Here is a 20007-nt window from a genome sequence, read left to right as displayed (position 1 = left end):
AGACCAGGCTCCTCTTCAAAGAGCTGCAAAAGTTCTGAGCTGCACATCACACACAGCCTGAGTGGGAAGGACTAGTTCTCTGCCTCAGTCTCCCTAGTCTTGGGACCGGGCAACTCTCAGGCGTAGGTGTAGGACAGCCCACTGATTTGCCAACAGATGTAGGCTGATACCAGTGGGTTCTTGGGGCTAAACTATATGCAGGTCCATGCCCAGGACCATGAACACTCAACACGCCTAGGTCTGACTTAGGATTCTGCTGGCTACCGATATCAGCATGGCCATGTAATACTCTCTGTAAGCAAGTGAATTACCTAGAAAACTGCATGCCTTCTGAACATGTGACATCCCACATCGCGTGACTCCCAAAGAGCTCAGCGACATCACACACACACACACAATACACTTACTTAAACCATAGAAATATTACATAGGTTCAGAAAACAAGCGTATGTTCTCCCAGGTAAATAAACAAACTTGCATGTAGGAATAGAAAGGCACACAGAAAGACAGGGAGCCATAGCCCCAGATTAGAAAAACAACGGGACTTTCATATTTACGTGCATAGAAAAACTATAGTGGAAGTTGAAACATGACGAGCGGCCCACTGAATGACCACAGAATGACGTGGACAGGGAGAGGCAGACAAAGGTGTCTCAACCATGCAGGTGAGGCCAACTGCCTCCTTCTTTCTGGAAAGAAGTGACAAAGAGCCCTGTTGGGGTTGGGGAGTGTAGGCCCAGATAGATGTCTTTCTCTCACGGCTTCATTTCCTCCTTGTGAAGTCTGAACCTGCCTATTAGACTATTTTTTGCCTAGATACGCAGTGACCCATCATCCAGGGTGGAGCTGGCTTAACACCTTAGAGCAGTGCTTCCCAACCTTACTAATGCAGCCACCCTTTAATGCAGTTCCTCGTGTTGTGGTGTCCCCCAACCGTAAGATTATCTTCATTGCTACTTCATAACTCTAGTTTTGCTACTGTTATGAATCATAAAAAAGCTGTGTTTTCTGATCGTCTTACGTGACCTCATGAAAGGATCATTTGGCCCCTAAATGGGTTGTGACCCACAGGTTGAGAAGACTGCTCTAGACACCTAAGGTTTTAGAAACTTCTCCGTAAAAAATAAGGGTTGAGCCAGGTGGTGGTGGCACAGGACTTTAATTACAGCACCTGGGAGACAGAGACAGGCAGATCTCTGAGTTCAAGACCAGCCTGGTCTACATAGTGAGTTCCAGGACAGCCAGGTCTACACAGAGAAACCCTGTCTCAAAAAGCAAACAAACAGCTGGGCGGTGGTGGCGCACGCCTTTAATCCCAGCACTCGGGAGGCAGAGGCTGGCGGATCTCTGTGAGTTCGAGACCAGCCTGGTCTACAAGAGCTAGTTCCAGGACAGGCTCCAAAGCTACAGAGAAACCCTGTCTCGAAAAACCAAAAAAAAAAAAAAAAAAAAAAAAAAAACAAACAAACAAAGAAGTAATGGTTGTTACTACCCCATTTGCCAAAGGAGCTGGGGTGGTGAAATGACTTCCCCAAGGTCACACAGTTGAGTGGCTCTAGGACTCCAGTCCAGTGTTCACAGTTAAGGCAGCGCTGTGAGACAACTCGTCCCTGCTCCTTCCTTCCTGATACGGAGTTTGGAAACTTTCTCCACCTCAGTCTAGGGCACCTAAACAGGTGTTGATCATTCCCATAGCTCCGTCCCCTCATGTGCTCCGAGCGTCACCTAAGCACTGCTCTTGGGAACTTCTCGGAGGGCACTAACCAAGGAAACAATCCTCTCCTTCCAGCGTCAGTGGCATCCAAGGCCGAAGGGAGCGATTCACGCAGTGACGGGACTCAGCCTTTTGCAGCCATGCAGCCTGTCCTGCCTACAAATGCACAACTGCACCAGCTTGGCACCACCCCATTGCACAATTCATTGTACACCTAATTAATGCAATACAGAATCACGGCCCCTGCAAGCCCACACATGGAAGGCTGACACCAACACACCTCCCTTCCCCAGGTCAGCAGACTCTCACCATATGACTTCATTTGCAGTTTTGGGTAAGTTATCAAACTTCCCTGAGCTTCAGCAGCGCCACCAGTGGACAGCAACGCACTGGACTGTGGCTGAAAGCAGCTGCTTGCCAGGCTGTGGATTGAACCTAGGACCGTATGCCTGTTAGGCAAGCACTCTACCACTTAGCCACACCCCCAGCCTGGCTTGAGCTCCTCAGTCTGATTATAGATGGGCTGGTTCAACACTGTTTTCCAACCACAAGAGACGAGGTGTGTAATATTCGGGGAATTATGTGTTTTAAATTCCCAGAGGAGCAAGCTCTAATATACCTGCTCATGACCGTAGGCTGGAACTGAAGCTTTCAACAGGGCATGGATAAAATATCTCTCCTCCTTGGACTGATAGACAGACTGTGTCCCAGTTCCCTCATGCATACTTTCTTTATCTCCCCCTGGTCTTTCTGCCTAGGGTCCTGGATCCCTAGGAGGAGGGATCAAGCTTCTTGAATGCCACATTTCTCCAAAGAAAGTCTGAATTTTTGCCCATTCCCACAGGCCAGAGCTTGGGAAGCAGTCTCGATCAGCTCCCCACCTCAACCCTGTGACAAAAGCCGATTGACTGGCCCCCGATGAATATCCCCATGGTTGCCACTGACACCAGCGATGCTGTCAACATTCCAAGAGCCAGTGCCAGTCACATTCTGGTTACGACCAGTGCGATACCAGTAACTACTGCTGAGAAGGAAGGTCTGCACTGATGCCAGGACACACTGCAGGTATTGCCCTTGCTAATGTGGTTAGAACTAAAGAATGGGCCATGTTGTGAGGTGGAAACCAGAGTAGCAGGAGGGCAGAGGGACACCCATCATGCCTCAAGATAAGACACTTCTGGGGAGATGTCACTCCATCCGAGGTCAAAGGAGGGTCAATATAGTTGATACATGTAGGAGTCTCCCAGAGGAAAATGCACCCGGTCCTCTAGTTCCTCTGGGGTCTGGTCTTTGAACATCCATCCCAATACTTTGCACTCCCTCAGATCAGTCTCCATTTTACCCAAAGTCCTGGCCCAGGAGTTGAAGGACACACCTGGGTGTGTGTACAGCCTACGCCTGAGGCTCCTCCTGCGACAACTAACTGGCCTGCCAGCTGCTTTGCTACCTTGGCCCGACTGCGGAGTTGGGCTACATCATCTTGACACATAATTATCTCTCCATTCTTAATCATCTGAGCTGCTCCCTAATGCAAACTGGGGCCTGCTGTTTGGAGGCCTCTGGAAGGGGGGAGGGGAGGAGTCCTCCAGGTCTCCCTTTACATCCTTTTTCTCCCTCTTCTCCCGTCCCACCTGGGTCCCATGGATCAAGACTGAGATGGTGGTCAGGGAAAGCTGGCATCCCTCCCAGGGCCAGCTTCCAGGAAAAGGACAGCCCCATCTGGCCTGGGGAGGGTGATTTTAAAAAGAGACAGAGAGGTAGAAACAGGGCAAGAAAACTCCCACAAAAAAACCTGGTGGGACACCTGATGTTTCTTGTAACCTGGTTAGGCCTAGCAGAGAGTGTCTGAGGCTCTCACCATTCCTCACTTCCCGGCTGCAGCTTCTTCCTGCACTGGCACAGCACCGGAGGCCCCAGACCAACCCTGCTCCAGAGTCTTCCTGCCCAGATACATTTAGGGCTACTCTATAGCTCAGTTTTGGTCACTTCCTGTGACTCTGTCTACTTGGGCTTCCTTCTCCAAGTTCCCCTTTTGCCCACTCAACTCGTCCTTGCTGAAGCCACCCTGCGATTGCTGTTCACAGACTTGATGGAGCAGATAGAATTTCAGGCTGACATTGTTCTCAACACCCGCCTCAGCCATCCCCAGGGCCCTCCTCACAGGACAGCCCTTCTTGGCCGTGAGTTCTCTCACTACCTCCTCCGTATAAAGGCCTGGCCAGATCTCCACCACACCATATCTGATGGCCATTCAACTCTCTGGACGCAGTGTTTAACATATGCGCTAGAATATAAGCTTCCTAAGGACAAGAATTATACCTTGTTTGGCTCAGGGACCTTCTGTACTAAGTCAGCTATTCTCATAGCTGACAGTCTGAGTGGGGTGGGGGTGGAGGTTGCTGAATTTAACTGACTAGGAACAATGGATGTGAGCAGGAGGAGTGGAGAGCGTTCTGTTCCTGCTCTGGCCGACTGGCCCAGCCTGGATAGCCCCAGCCTCCCTTCACCATCCATGAAGGCCCAGGCAGCAGAAGGCGCACAAAGCCACCACTTCAGACCAATGAGGGGTGCACAGAAGGGTTCTGGTGACCTTCCGGTCCCCCTGGACACCTCACACTCTAAACAAGGCAGGTGGCTAAAGAGAAACCCTCAGGGTTTGAGGCAGACTCTACCAAGGCACTCAGGGTGCCAGGGAGCTTGGCTAAGGCCTGGATGTCAGAAGCCCCAGGGAGAACCGGGGCTTAGGGCCTCTCCCGTAGTCTCCCTGTGCCCATCAGGGGCTGCCGCCAAAACAACCACAATGAAATTTAGTGAGTGGCAAAGGCCGTGGCAGCCAAATGGGTTTGGATATTTTGGAAGAAAGAGAAATCAAGCCAGACAAGCTGTTTCCCTGTGAAACGAGGCCATTAGGGCTCCTGGAAGGAGGCCAGCACCAGGTCATCACTGTCTTGCCAGACCTGGGTCTCTCCTGCACTGTGTCCCTTCTCCTGGAGGCCAGGGCTCTTCTACTGTCTTCCCTCTGCCTGGGTCTGCAGCTTAAGGAATGTCATCTTTGTCCCTCTCTCTGTTCTTTACCCCCTCAGGAAGAGCTTGTCTACGCTTGGGATGACCACAGAACCTACTGTCCAAACACAACATTTTCCGAAGGGAAAGGAGACATGCCTGGTTCAGATGCAGGGACAACAGGCATAAATAAATTACTTCTTTGAGCTAATGGAACATACGGTCACTTCCTCCTTTATGCTCAACTTCGCAGGTTCTGTTTCATGGAGAGTATCTTTAGAAACCCGTATTCCTTGAAATGCCAGACGTTACCACTTCCCTAGCTAAGACCATGAGAGAGCTGGAGTAGGAAGCCGGCCTGAGATATTGGCATCTGTGTTCATCTGAGGGCCCAGTCCTCTCACACCAGAAGAGAACTAGCTGGCCACCAATGTACCACGAGTACCAAGCTTCTGAAAAGCACCTTGTCTCATGCTTATGCCTATCAGACTCTCCCTTAATTTTCTCTCATTCCATGTTCTCCTCTTAATTCCCCATTCCTCTTAACTGGGTTCGTGCTACCCAAGGTACTGGGTCAGGGAAAAGGAGGAGAAGCGGGAATCAGAATGGTGTCCACTCTCATGGTGAAGAGTATGGTAAGACCCTATGTCCAGCTCCCCAAGTGGTTTCAATGGGAGCAAGTGGTGTCCATGTGCTACAGAGAAAGGACTCCAGGGCCGCCCACGTCCACATCACCTGCTACCTCTAACTGGGATCAAGTGAGGCCAAAGCAGGCTGGCCTTTCATCCCCAGGTCAGATACCAGCTGTCTCTCCAACCTCTACCACCTTCCCAAGGTAAACAGTTTATGCCACTCCTCCTGGCATCCCATGGGGACAGCTGGGGTGAGTCCCAGCAGAAGGTGAGACCATCGGGGCTGAGCAGATGGTGAAGCTGGTGGCCCCAGCAGCAGCCTCCCTCCCTCGCTTCAGGAACCAGCAGGGCAGTGGGGGTACCTAGGCTTTGCTGCTAAAACTGATCTCGCGGCAGAGCAGCTGCGAGGCCAGCAGAAACCGGAGCCCAGAGTCCAAGGACAAAGCACGCAAAGGGGAGCCAAAGCTCTTCCCTCCCCCTTACCTTCATCACGTTTCCTCTTCTCACCATTGGAGCGAGGAATCCCCAGGATCCCATTGATGGAGTAGGATCCCACTGGGTCATTAGAGGCGCTGGAAACGGGAGGGGAGGCCGTGCTGGGAACTGGATGAGAAGGAGGAGGGAACACCATCAGGATAACAGTTGTGACTGGAGCCCGGGGCTGGGACAGGGGGGAACAGAGGGCAGAAGGACAGGAGCTCATATCCTTTTCCTTCCTCGGGCTTGAGGGAGGAATCACTCCCACAAACAGACAATGCAGGCTGTTACCCAGCCTGAAGTGAGTGGTGACCAGTCAACCCAGGCCTCCAGGGCCACAGATGGCATTTACTGGTCCCTCAAGCCCCTCCTCTCAAACGGATATAGTTTAGGCCCAGAAACTGTCAAGATTAGCTGTCTAGAAAGCACTTCAGTGGCCTTCTGGATAGCACAGTTCCAAAAGACGCCCTCTGGGGCCACATTTCTAGCCTTCACCTAATCCAATGGCTGAACAAATCCTTCCAAGCAAACCCCAGCTCACTGCTTCTTGGTCTCCTGGGCCAGCCCTGATTTAGCATCTGAGGTTTCCCATCTCTGACACTTGGGGAGACACAAAGCTGGTCCCAGTGTTGCTCACTCTCTCCTGGATGTTTCTGGCCTCGAAATCACTGGACAAGTTCCTACTCCCCTCTTGGGAACAAGCCAGCGAACACACTCACTGTGCTATGGTCAGCTCAGGTACAGCTCAGCACACCCCAACCTCCAGCACACTAGCCCAGGCCTGGCTGAACAAAGGCTCCCATAGCCCTAGCAGAGCTGGATCTGTCTGTCTCCTGCTGGTCAGCAGGGAAGGAAAGCAAGGCAGTCAGTGTGCCTATGCGTGGGGCCTTGGAAAATTGCACTAAGTGTTCTGGCAGGCCTAGGTTGTATCTCTGAGATCCTGTGAAGAGCTAAGGGGGCCAGAGAGGCAGGCAGAGAGCAGCAGAGGCAGAGTCAAAAAGATGGAGGAAACAGGCCAAAAGAAAAGAAGCCAGGAGGAATGATGCAGAGAGACAGAGGGACAGATCCATAGCCGTGCACATGAGGTGAGGGAAGAGGACTGGGAGAAAGAGAGAGATGGGGAGAAGAGAGAAATTTTTTTAATTTTTCTGAAAAAATTTAAAGGCTGGGTATGTAACTCCATAGGAAAGTGTTTGCCCACCGTGCATAAGGTTATGAGTTCCGTGCCTTCCTCCTCCCCCACAATTTTTACTTTTTTTTTCAAAACGGGGTTTCTCTGTGTAGCCCTAGCTGTGCTGGAACTCATTCTGTAGACCAGGATGGCCTTGACTCAGAGATCTGCCTGCTTCTGCCTTCCAAGTGCTGGGATTAAAGGCATGCGCCACTACTGCCCACCAATATTTATTTCTTTAAATTCATGTGTATGTGTGCACACATGTGCACATGCATGCCCGAGGAGGTCAGAACAGTATCAGAGCCTCTGAAACTGGAGTTACAGGTGGTTATGAGTCTTGCCTGACATGGGTCCTGGAAACCAAACTGAGTTACTCTGTAGGATCAAAACATGCTCTTAACTGCTAAGCCATTTCTCCAACACATCCCCCAATTTAAAAAAATGTTTTAAAAAAGAGGAAGTAAAAAAGTAGATTTGAAACAATGTGGCACTTATTCAGGGAGAGTGCATCAGATAGTATAAATGAGGGAGGAACAGAAGAAACACCCGAAGGAAAAGGTTGAGGGGCAGGAGTAAGGAAAGGAGAGGGAGAGGAGGGTAGAAGACAGACTGAGGAGGATGTGGGAGGCACTGAGCTGGCATCAGTACCCTAGGAGGGACAGGAGGGATTGGGGACCACGGGACCATAGATCTCCCTGGAGTGGACAGTTCCCAGAGCTGAGTTGTGTTTTCTAAGTTGATTTCCCTCTTTCCTGAGCCTTCTTACCGATGGTGTGGCCAGGGGCAGTCACTCCTGTCCCTGCGCCATCCGGTGTTGGGTGGAAAGGCTGCTGAACTTTGGTCCGAATGATCCTGCAAAGCATCACAACATCATTACCGGTCACAGGCCAGGCCCAGGCTCGCCCTGCCTGGCAGAGGGGGCCTGCTGAGCTCAGCGCAGGCTTTACCCACTGCTGTAAGGCATGAGCTTCCTTCCTGTCTGCTCCGCAGTTCACCTAGCACAGCTCTCGGCAGAGGTGGTCTGCATGCTGTCCTGCCCTGAACACCAGCTGAGCTGCAGCTTGAGTTTGGGCAGCAAGAATTAAGGCTCAGTCAAGTGGACCACAGCATCTTCTCCATTTCTGAGGGGTGAGGACCGCCCGGGTGGTTAGTGATCCACCTTCCCTCCTCAGTCACATTTATGTAGCCCCTCGTACCAGGAACACCTGGGACTGGAAGTCATTTTGACTGAATTTCCAACTAGGACCAAAATTAGGGAAGGAACTTCTTCATGTACTGAAGATAGGAGAGAAGGCAGAAATGCAGGGCTGGTCACCGATGATCCCACAACATCTAGTCTCTGCCAGGCGGCAGGCCCCTCACAACTGGCTCCTCATCTGGCTGGCTTACAGTCTCCCTTTCTGTTCTATGGTCTTCCTTGAGTCAGAGTTTCTTTACCAGACTGGTTGAAGAGCTAGCACCATGCTTTGTACACCCCCAGGAAATAAAGGAACAAATGAAACCCTCTCAGGAGGGAGAGCCCACCTCACAGGAGTCCAGAAAAACACAAGAGTCCCATAATGCGAGAGACCAAGCCCAGGGACTGGGCAATTTGCTTCTCCCTGCCTGTACCCTATCCAACTCAGCGTTGCTCCTCCCTACAGAAAGCCAAGTTCACATTTACCACCCCAGGAAGCTGCAAGCTGGGAATCTTTCAACTTAAGTTTTCTTCCTTCCTTCTTTCCTTCCTTCCTTCTTTCCTTCCTTCCTTCCTTCCTTTCTTTGACAGGGTTTCTCTGGCTGTCCTGGAACTTGTTCTGTAGATCAGGCTGGCCTCCAACTCTCTCACTGAGATTATCCCTGCCTCTGCCTCCTGAGTACTGGGATTAAAAGTGTGCACCACCACCACCCTCAGCTCAACTTGAGCTTTTTCTAATCACTTACTACAGGCACATAGTTGGGACACTTTCTCCCAGTGCTGGAAAGTTGGGGGAGGGGATTCATATTTAAAGACTGCCAGGTAGCCCAAGGCAATGAGGCCACCAGTGCCAGAGGAAGAAGCATCCCTTGAATGTAGGGACCAGTGGGAAAAGTGAATAAGGATGTGGAGCCTGACACAGACCCAAAGCAGAGCTAAGCTGATTGCAGGAGGAGCACAGGAAACGGGAGAAAGTGTACCAGGCTGTACAACAGAGCCAATGTTTGGTTCCTGTCACTAAGAAGCCACACAGCCTCACATTTATCACTTAGTGTCTTTGTGCCTCAGTGTCTCCAAGTGAACAATAATGGGCTCACAGTGACACAGCATCTCCAAGGTCTCTTTCCCGGGGGTGGGGGAATGAACCTGGTTTTAAGACGAACAAGAGAATGGTGGCGCGTTATACACAGGTGCTGGGGGGGGGGAACTAGTGAGGAAGCCCAGGCAGAACACTAGGCTGGGGCTGATGCCTGCACCTTCAGTCAGAAGTAGCAGAGGTGTGAGCACGAGGAGAGGAAACAGGGCTGAAAGCTTGCACCTGATGATAGAAACAGCTCTTTTTTGCTCATTAAAATGTGTACATCAATATTATATATAATCTATATGACCCCATATGTACTTCTGTTCATTTGCACAACTTCAGAAATAAGGACCATTGCCTTCATTTTGCAGATAGAAAACCAAAGCCGACAACGGTTAATGATTAAGGTTTCTTTAGGACCATACTGCCAGTTAGAGCGGAGCCTAAATTCAATCTCTGAAGCTTGCATCTTTTGCTACTTTGCTATCCTTCTGTCATCATGTAAGAATCAAGCCTTAGAGGTCTGAAGCCATGAGCAATGCTCAAACTAGAGGGGACGTGGTCAAAGTGATTGATCACAGGAAGCTAATATGTACACGTGAGGTACTAATGAGGGGACAGAAAGAGAGAGAGGGAGAGAGATGGAGGGGTGAGAATCTTCAAAAGAAGTAAGGGAGACTGGTCAGAGTTTGATGACTAACTGGAGTCAAGCCTGGCTCTAAAGCACTCCTGGACAATGGAAGCCATGTGGCATGTATCATTGTGGAGAACAGGCATGCAGGAAGGTGAATGGCATGGGAAGGAAGTGTGCTGTTGGCTCTGGATGTGTGAGGTGGGCGAGCCCAGGCTTGGTCTGGCACAGAAAGGAGTCCATTGGAAAGGGACACGGAACAATATGGAAGGTTGCAGTTGTGGCCACCGGCAGCACCCATATAGAGCAGGGGAGCCTGACCTCAGTAGATGGAGGGAGACTACAGTGGCAACGGTGGCCATTAGTGACTTCCAGGCAGCTGGAGCAGGATCCTGGCAAAGAGGTGCAGGGAAGAGAGGGGACTTCTAAAAGATGACGTGGAAGTTAGAGGTTGGCCCAGTAACCACAGAGGGTAGGAAGGGGTGATTCAGGGCAGGAAAGAGGAGTACCAGAGAAGAGGAAGAGGGTGAGGTTGCCAGGGAGACAATAGATGGAGGATGCAGAGCAGGGCAGAATAGTGGGGGATTAGAGTGAAGGACAAGGGCAGAGTTAGACAAAGACAACCAGAATGTCAGAAAGGAGCTTTTACAGCTTTGTACCCTTAGCAGTCAGAAGATAGAGGAGAGGTTCTGAGTCACTGAGAGCAATACGACCCCACCTTCAAGAAAGCGTAGAAGGTAAGACTTCTCCCAGGCAGCTGTTTCTACACAAGCTTCCAGTGTCTGGTGAACCTGCAGTGGCTCTGCTTAAAGACTGACAGGCTCTGGTTTAAGGAGTTCCAGGGCTGGGGCCAGGGCACACAGATAACTGGACTGGCTGGTGCAGTTGCTGTCTTTATTACCAGAGCCTCTGACCCCTGAGGCACCGATACAGATTTAGCTGAGGCAGCAAGTGATGGAAAATCACTATGCCCTGACAGCAGCTTGGTGGTGCCTGGGAGAGAAGCTGGGCAGGGTGCCTGCTATGAGTTACTAAGGCTCTTGGTGCCCATCCATGACCCCAGGCAGTGGGCACCTGCCAGGCACCAGAGCTGATCATACGGAATCTAAGAACTGGGGTCCTGAAAACTCTATGGTTATTTATATTCCTCCTACATCCTGGGCTCAGCGTGAAAGAGAGGGCACTGCTCCCTTTCCCACCCGAGCGGACTTCCCCACACAGGATGCTCTTCCTCCTTCATTTCAGTGAGAGCCCACCTACTGGGAGCTTTACCTTGCTCCCAATAAAGGGGCTGCTGGGATTGCAGTGTCTCCCAAGGATGCAGGTATAACTAAAGGAATTCAGATCTTGGTTTTGCTTTTTTTTTTTTAAAAAAAAAGATGTTTTCATTTTTATTTTACAAATATTTACCTGTATAAGTGTATAAATACTATCCACATGTCTGGTACCCATGGGGGACAGAAGAGAGAATTGGACCCCCTGGAACTGGAGTTGTGAGCCATGATGTGAGTGCTAGGAAGCAAGCCTGGGTTCTTTACAAACTCAGCAAATGCTCTTAGCCATCGACCCAGCTCTTTTGGCCTTGGTTTATTTTGTCTTTGTTTGCTTGTTGTTTTGTAACAGGGTCTCACTATATAATCCAGAAATGCCTCAGAGTTGGTCCTTCTGCCTCCCAGGGGCTGAGTGGTAGTAATACAGGTGTGTGCCGCCACCCCTGGACCCGCCAGGGGTTTGGGATATGGGCTCCAGGCTCAGTCTACCTGGGTCAGAACCCCAGCTCTGTTTAACTCTTTTTGGGAAGCCCTTGGACTTTTCTTGCTCCTTTATCTGCGAAATGAGATAGTACTACTATGGACTTCCCAGGGCTGCGGCGAGGATTAAGTAGGATAATTCATGTAAAATAGCTAGAGTGATGGCCGGTTCGATATATGCTAGCTGTAATAATAATGTTCACTTGTGTTATTATCCCTGTGGGTGACCCCTATGCCTAGCTGCTTTCAATTTAGGGGCCAAGCCAGGTGCAGGCAGGAGGCCTCCCTTCTTAATATGTCCCAACTGGATCAATGCAGGTACTCCCTGGGAAGAAATGGAGAAGACACAGCAGCAGGAGACACGGGCTGATCCCGAGGTTGCCATCAGAAAGACTTCCCAGAAGGCAGACTGCGCCTGGACTGAGTTCTGCCCGAGTGCCCTGGGATGGACCCACAGAGGACTCAGGTGATGAAGCAGATGGTGAGGTCACTTCCTCTTTGGTTAAACTCCCAGGAGACCTCCACTTCCTCGCACCTTGAAGATCAATACAGTCTCAGGTGCTCTCCCAGCAAGCCTGTTACATTGGTGAGGAGATAGCTCAACCTCTCGGACTCCTACTTAACCCTTCTCTGTCTTTCTCCATCTCTCCATCTCTGTCTCGGCTCCTCTTTCTCCCTCTTTGTCCATCTGTCCATCTCCTTGCACCCTGAAGTCCCACTATGACTGTGTGAGTTTATTGATTCCCGGGAGCTGGGGGAAAGTGGGAGGTAGGGCTGGGGTGCGGGGCTCGGGGATGGAAATAGAAGGCTATAAATTATTTGTGACAGGAAAGCAATAGTGGCAGAGTGCTGAGCACAAGTCCTGTGTCACTATTAGATTCCTTTTAGCCTGATGACACTGTAAAAAAGGTTAAGTGTCTGCTGGAATCGTACACCTGGGGGGCCGGGTTGGCCTGGGAGCAGAACAAGCCACTGAGAGCAGGTATATCAATTCTCCAGGCCAATAATATTCCTCTCATTGATCGCCACGCAAAGTTCAAAAATCTCATTACAGCCAGGCAGACCGGGAACTTTTTACAAATCAATAGAATGATATAATGTATGTATACTTAGTACAAATGTATCTATTCATCCATCCATCCATCCATCCATCCACGGTCTGCCTCAGGGTTTCCAAGTTAGCCTACCCATCATATTATGTTATGTTATGTATGATAGTATGTTGCATTATATTATATGATAATAAATGGTGTGCAAAAACTTCCCCTCAGATGGAAACAAGAGGCAGTCCTATTAGCATTGAGCTGACCTCAGACAGCTCCCCTTGGAAGGAGTAAGGCCTAGGTGGTCAGCCCTGCTAAGAGTGACGCCTCCCGGACGCCTCCCGGATGAGACTTTAGTGATTAAAGAGCACTGGATCCTGCCTGGGTGAGAGAGAGGCCATGTTCTAAGTACGTCAGACATTTGATTTGCTCCGTTCTCCCAGGAACCTGCTTTGCAGGTAGTCAGAGGCCATCTATTTTACAAATGGCAAGTCAGAGATTTGGATTTAAGAAGACTCATCCCAAGGCCCACACCCTCAACCCCTCAGCTCTACTGCTCCCAGAGAGAGACTTTCAAGCAAGCAGACTCCCAAGCTCCTGTATCCTAGACCTAGACAAGGAGGCTAAGAGGCTGCTGAAACCTACGGGTCCTCACCAGGACATGGGAATAACAACGTGTATGCCAGCTGCCCAGACACGGGATCTCCGAGAACACCCACCTGAAATCCCGCTCACTGGCTTGAAGCAGTCTGCCCTGGAAACTCTGGAATCATTTCCTCAAGGAACAGCAGGCTGCCCTCAAAAGCCTGCTCATATTATTGGTTTGCTCCAACAGCCTTAATAGTAAAGTGTCAAGTATTTGAGCATACGTCCTCTGTACATATTTAAGCCAGCTTAGACTGTTCTACTCTGGAATCTACAAAACATACTCAGTTCCTAGTATGGGATTTGTAAGGCAGGGTAGGGAATGTTCCAGACTAGATAAGATGACTGCCCACTGAGCCTATAACCAGTAAGAGGGCGGGGCCTCTGCCAGTGACTTCAAGCTGAGTGGCGATCAAGAGCTGGCTCATTCTTAAAACAAACAACTATATTTGCTTCAGCAAAGGATATTTCATCCAACAAATGCAGGTAATTGCTTCATCTCAGGTCTCTGAGCACTGCCTGGGTTGGGCATGTATCCCCGGCTTGGCCCTGAGGCAAGCCAGCTGGAGACATTTCCTAGCAAGTGATATGCCATAGATCACCCGGAAGCTGTCACCTCTCCTGATGTGCTGCCTCCTGCAGAGGACCCCACAGAACTGAGTAACCTTACAGATGGGAGGCTGAGGTTTACCTTCTCCTCACACTAGGGCCCCCGGAAATCCTGCCTCTGTCTCCACAGTGACCACTTGGAGGGCCTCCACGCACACTCTCCCTTTGTGGGCTCTACTTCTGCAGTGTGCATGGTTTAGAGGTGTGGCCCAGGCTTGCTCACAAGCTCTGTGGGGTTTAGTTTGAACAATGAGAATACCAGTGAGGTAGTCATTCCCTACAGCTGAGAACACACCTTCCCGTTCCGGCTAGAGCAGGACACAGCTAGAACACACAGGTTCTCGGTTAGGAGGGATCTTCCCAGAGGATGTCAAGATCTCTCTCTCTCTCTCTCTCAATATATATTTTATATATAATATACAAAAGATATGTGTTTATATATTATATATACATATAATATATTTTTAATTTACACATTTATATGCAACATATTTAAACATTTTATATACTATATTGTATATATTTAAATATGTTATATATATATATATATAAAAACAAAGAGTGAGGAAGAGACAGACAGACAGACAAACAGATAGGTTGGTGCTCATGTAGCCTAGGCTCACATCTTAAACTTAATATATATGTAGCTCAGGCTTACCCTGTACTTTTTTTGTCTTGTTTTTCAAGATAGGGTTTCTCTGTGTAACAATTCTAGCTGTCCTGGAACTCATTTTGTAGACCAGGCTGGTTTTGAATTTATAGAGATCCACCTGCCTCTGCCTCTGCCTCTGCCTCCTGAGTGCTGGGATTAAAGGTGTGCACCCCCACCACCCGGCTTGCCTTGTATTAATCTTCCTGCCTCCACCTCCTGAGTGCTTGAATTGTAGGGATGCTCAGCTGGATGTTATAATTAAGCTTCAAGAATGAGAACCCTACCAGAAAGCTTGCAAAAGGGTGTCCTCAGGTGACTGCCCTGGAACTACGTGCATCAGAATCCCTTGGGACATTGGTAAAACTTAAACCCCTCAGTGTCTCCTTGATCTTCCTAAATTAGAGTTTCTGAACTCTACAGTCTGAGAAGATGAGCTCAAGCTGGGGTGTGAGGGAAGCACCTGCTGGTTGGGGACTGGGTGGGGTGGAAAATCAGGAGATGCTCTTAGTGCACGAAGATGGCTTCCTTCCTGATCCTTCAGGCCACAGTTCTCACTTCCTGGTAACCCTGACTCCAACCAACAGACACCAAAATTCCAGAAGCTATCATTTCCTCTGAAGAGACTAAATTCTAGGTTAAAAATGAAAACGTTTCAGAATAGTTCTTGGACATCCCAGGATGATCACCTTCTAGTGGTTTTCTAGATTCTACATGGTTTCCTGTCCTTCTAGGACTGGCATTGAGGGTGACAGTCCTTTCACTGTGTGTCCCTGGGATCCCAGGCCAGACACAATTTACCAGGTTAGATGGGCCATGGGGCTGCCCAAGGGGGCAATAGTGATAGTTTATGTGATGAACAGTAAGCATATGGGTTGATTTCACATCAAGATATGCATAGGTTTAAAAATTAAGGGGCAATGTGTTTAACTAACCGTTTGGAAACCGGTCTGTGGTGCATGCCAAGCCAGAGCGTGACCAGACTCCCTCTTGTCACTGGCCTGGCCCTCATCTGTCAGGGCTTCCCGCTAAAGCTGCAGTCCACAGCTGTTCACCCCACGGTCCTGCCTGGGAGGGTCTCGTACCTCAGGAACCGTCTACTGTAATGGTAAACCAGTAACTGCTATAGGCTCACTACTGCAGCGAGTCTTCCCTCTGAGCCTGGCCATCCTGCCTCCGGCTCCATACATATACCCGCACCCCTCTGTAAGCAGAAGGAAGCCTGCAGGGATATTGGACTTTCTAGTGACTGCCTGGCCTTGCTGCCTCTAGCACTTGTCACCTCAGCCACTCAGGGACTCAAAAAACAACCCATCAACCGTTGTCCTGAAAGAACAGGAAGGAGCTAACGCTGTCCTTGCTTCCTGTTTCAGACATGGTGAAGTCAGAGCTTCTCAGTCTAGTTTTTAGAGTTGCCCCCACCAGCCTCCTGCCCCTCCCAGCCTCCTGCCCCCCCACCAGCCTCCTGACCCCCCACCAGCCTCCTGCTCCTATACCTTCCCAGTCCATCTCTTTCTGCTCCCTTTGCCAGACAGAACTGAAACCTTTCTCTGCTTGCCCAGTTCATACTGAATCCTCCCATGGACTCAGCTCAGCAAGAACAAGTGTCACAATTATTTTTCTTACCGCCAAGCAACAAACAAGGTCAGCTATAACAAAGAGAACTTAACTACCGAGTTATTAATATTATTGGAACAAAAGAGTCTTAAGGGCTCCTGTGTGCTAACTTATGTTCTCTATGTACCAGGCATTTTCTAAGTGCTTTATATGGACTTTAAAATTTAACCCTTGTACTCAGGAAGCAGAGGCAGGCAAATCTCTATTGCCTGAGGCCAGCCTGGTCTACACATCAAGCACCAGGAGAATCGGGACCATATAAAGAGACCCATCTAAAAAATAAAATAATAATAATAAAATAAAATTCAAGTCTTATAAGTGTCTATGAAGATTATTATTCCTGTTCTTTGATGTGGAAACTGAGGCTCAGAAATATTAGCTAACTTACCTAAGGTCACACAGCATTTCTGTAACAGATCCAGAATTTAAACATGGGTGTCTCACTCTAGAACCCGCTCCGCTAATCACTTGGTAGAAAAAGTTAGTCTTATCACGAGCAAGTGGTAGGATCTGTCCAAGGCTAAAGCTCAGAAGAAGAGCTGCACAAAACAGCAGTGAAAGTCATAACTATCATATGTTTTAAAGCTTTTACATGTATTCATTTGTGTGTGGAGTGCTTCAGGGGAAGTCAGAGCGGATCCGTTACCAGAGGAAGCTAACTCTTTACACCAGTCTGGTTTTGACCAGGGTGGGGGGATTGAACGCAGGTCATCAGTCAGGGCAGCAGGTACTTCACCCACTGCATCTCCTTACTGGCCCCTATCATTTATTTTGTATTCACTGTATAATAGACATTGTACACAATGCATTTTTCATCCAAATCCTAACCATAGCTCCATCACAGAGGTGTGTTCTCTAGTCTACCGTAGAGTCAACAGCATGGCTAAGCAACTCACCCAAGGTCACATTCTTAATATCATATTGCTTTGGATCCAGGCCTGTGACTTCAATATCTGAGAGCTAAGGTAATATAATCTCCTCTGGAAATTTCTATATTAATAGCCCTTGTGTCTATTAATTTGAGTGTGAACAATTTCCTTAGTCTTTCCACAGACGTGATTTGGACAACTGCAAATATCTGTAGACAACCAGCAGAGGTTACATGTGGCTGTGTTTCAAAACATGCTTTCCTCTCCCATGCATGTGCTATAGATTATCTGATAAGCATCATGTCTGTTACAGACAAACCATAATTTGCAAATCGTGTACACAATCCCATGATGATCCTGCATATGGATGTTTCTCTGCTTCTACACTTTAGAAACTATTTCTGTGATGAGCACATCTTTATATTCATATCTTATTCGTATCTGTTCTGATGCATTGATCTGAGATTTACAACAGTGAATATTCTTATCAAAAGCTGATCATGAATATCTGCCAACTTATGCCTGTTTCTGTTGCGAAACCCATCGATGTTCCCTTTTCAGGGTGCTTGAAACTCTCACATCGCAGCCCCGTTTTTATATTGGCCTGTGTGGCTATCGACGTGCATAAATGTGCATTTGTATACCTGTGTATCTCCCTGTCTGTGGTCACAATGGGGTGGGGGTTGGGGATGTGGAAATGAGAGAATTATTAAATGCCAAGTAGATGTGCAATAAATTCCATTGATTTTATAAACTCCAACTTGTCTTCAGTCTCCTTCCATTCTTTATCCTGGGGGCATTGCAACAAAAACCTATTTTAAATACCTTGGCCTCCCCCTCGTCCCCTCCCCAAAAAAGTGTCAATATTTTATTTGGATTTTTAACTTCGCTCCATAACAGTTGTTTGACCTCCTGACTCGTGCAAGTCACATAAATTCTGGGACTTTATTCAGGAGCCATGTTCCTGCTATTGAATAAGCAATTTGGGAGGGTGAATTAATGACTTGTGCTGTTGCTGGAAAGTCCCTGAAGAAATATTAAAATTGCTTGCAGACCGAATCGATACTCAGTGAACACCCAGCAAGAGACGGCTTCAGCTCAGAATGGCCACAGAGGCAGGAGTCAGAGGGGAATTCCTGCACCCAGCTTGAAGAGCCCCCAGCCCCCACCTCTCCCCATCATCCCTAGAGTTCTGTCATTTGCCATAACAGCCAGGTCTTATTAAACCCCAACCAGGATAGAGCTGATTTGTCCTGTCTCGGGAAGCAGGCTCTGGGGACAGTTTACTCTTTTAGTAGCGGCCAGAGCCTGGAGGCCTTGTCAGAGGTGATGGTCTAGATACATCCACCTGCTGGACAGGGGCCCATGCTGGCAGCTGCACTGTGCTCAGGAACATTGTGGCTGTGACTGTATTCTATTCTGTAGGGTGTGCTGAGGGCTGGGTGTTTCAGTGCTGACTCTATCTTTGTATACCTTACCTACGTTTTTCATTGCGCCGAGGGCCACCTAAGTTCAGCCTTTGTGTCCAGGTGGCCTGTGGCATGGTGAGTTTGCATTGCCTTACGGGTTGGTGTGTGTGACCTCGTGTGGACAGCATTGCAGCAACTGGCCTCAGGTTTGTTTTGGTTTGTGGTGTTGTATCGGTGTGACGGCACTTCTTGTAACAATGAGTTGGAGGAATGTGAGTGTTGTTTGGTGTCGTTTCTGCTTTGAATTATTGTGTGCATTGATCATATCTGCATCTCTTTATTCATAATGTATGTCTCAGAGATTAGGTTAATGGGTGTCTCCTTGGTGATGTGGGCTCAGTAATGACGCTGGATCTGGGTGGTGGCTGTGTGATTCAGTAATTGCTTTAATGGCCTTCTTCTTACAGTTGTGGGTGAGAGGGCCGATCCTTTGGCTTTTTTTTTTTAACCTTACTCTGGCCTGGTCATTTGCACTGCTCCTTTCCAGAGGAAAAATTCCAGAGATGCAGGACAAATACCCTTTGGATGATGAAGTTTAGATTTTCTATTTCTATTCCTGGCTGGAAGAGTTCTGATATAACCACACGGGTTCAGATCTGGGTGTCTGAACACCCTCCCTACACCTGCCTAATCTGGAGAGTGAAACTCTATCCCTGTATTGAGTCTAAATCCTGGCTGGGGATGGGAGGATGGGTGGAAGTAAAGTTCCCAGTCCCAGTGGGAACAACACCATGGCCTCTGTCTCCCAGAGCCCCTGTTCCTCTCCACTCTGTGGCACTGCCCCAAAACATCTTCTCCCCCACCATTCCTGGATGATGTGGCCCAGGAGCAAGCAGATGGGCGTCATGGAAGATTTACAGGCTTGCCCTTCCACTGGGGCACAGGGTGCATATTTTAGGTTTGTAAGTAAATATATGAAATCGCAGCAGGGCACAAGACAAAGCAGGGACTAGTCAGGTCTGCATTCTCTTTGGTCCAGAGTAGACAAGAACAGTGCTGTAGTAGATAAGCACATGGGCTCCAGCACCACAACTGCATGGGTTCAAATCCTGGCTCTGCTACTTAGCCCGTGACCTTGAGCAAGTTATTTGACTTCTCTGTACTCTAGTGACCACAACTATAAACACTGCTGTAAAGCCCTGTGGGGTTGTTCATCAGGCTTACATCAATTAATACATGTGATCTGCTTAGACTGCTCTGCTGTAGCAAGGACTGTCTGAAGATGTCATGAAGATGACAAGGATTATAAAGTTTACTGGGTAAAGCTGCCATGAGAGTGACCAAGTATAAACACGTGTGCAAGTATGCACATGAAATCGTAAGGCCGATCAGCAGGTGTATGTGTGTGTTTTAAGAAAAGAAATATAGAAAGTGCAGCTGGGTAGAACGGGGCTGGCAGGGAACTCTTTCCCAGTTGTTTGGACAGTCAGGGGCTGGGGGTTGACAATGGTAACAGTTGGCTCTGA

At 48.8% G+C, this 20007-nt stretch overlaps 1 protein-coding gene across 2 annotated transcripts in view; it reads right to left on the bottom strand.

Moving 5' to 3' along the window:
• Pax2 (paired box 2) overlaps positions 1–20007 on the bottom strand; it is an 84183-nt gene that overhangs the window by 39399 nt on the left and 24777 nt on the right. For both annotated transcript variants that reach the window (XM_038336023.1, XM_038336033.1), the window contains exons 6-7: positions 7767–7852; positions 5833–5952 (exon numbers count right to left, since the gene is read on the bottom strand). In XM_038336023.1, the coding sequence (XP_038191951.1) occupies positions 5833–5952; positions 7767–7852 (206 nt within the window). The remainder of the gene's footprint in view (positions 1–5832; positions 5953–7766; positions 7853–20007) is intronic.

Source organism: Arvicola amphibius, chromosome 1, assembly GCF_903992535.2.
Source record: "Arvicola amphibius chromosome 1, mArvAmp1.2, whole genome shotgun sequence".
Taxonomy (NCBI): Eukaryota; Metazoa; Chordata; class Mammalia; order Rodentia; family Cricetidae; genus Arvicola; species Arvicola amphibius.
Note: the sequence above shows the minus strand (reverse complement) of the source record. Positions and strands in the feature narration are given on the sequence as shown.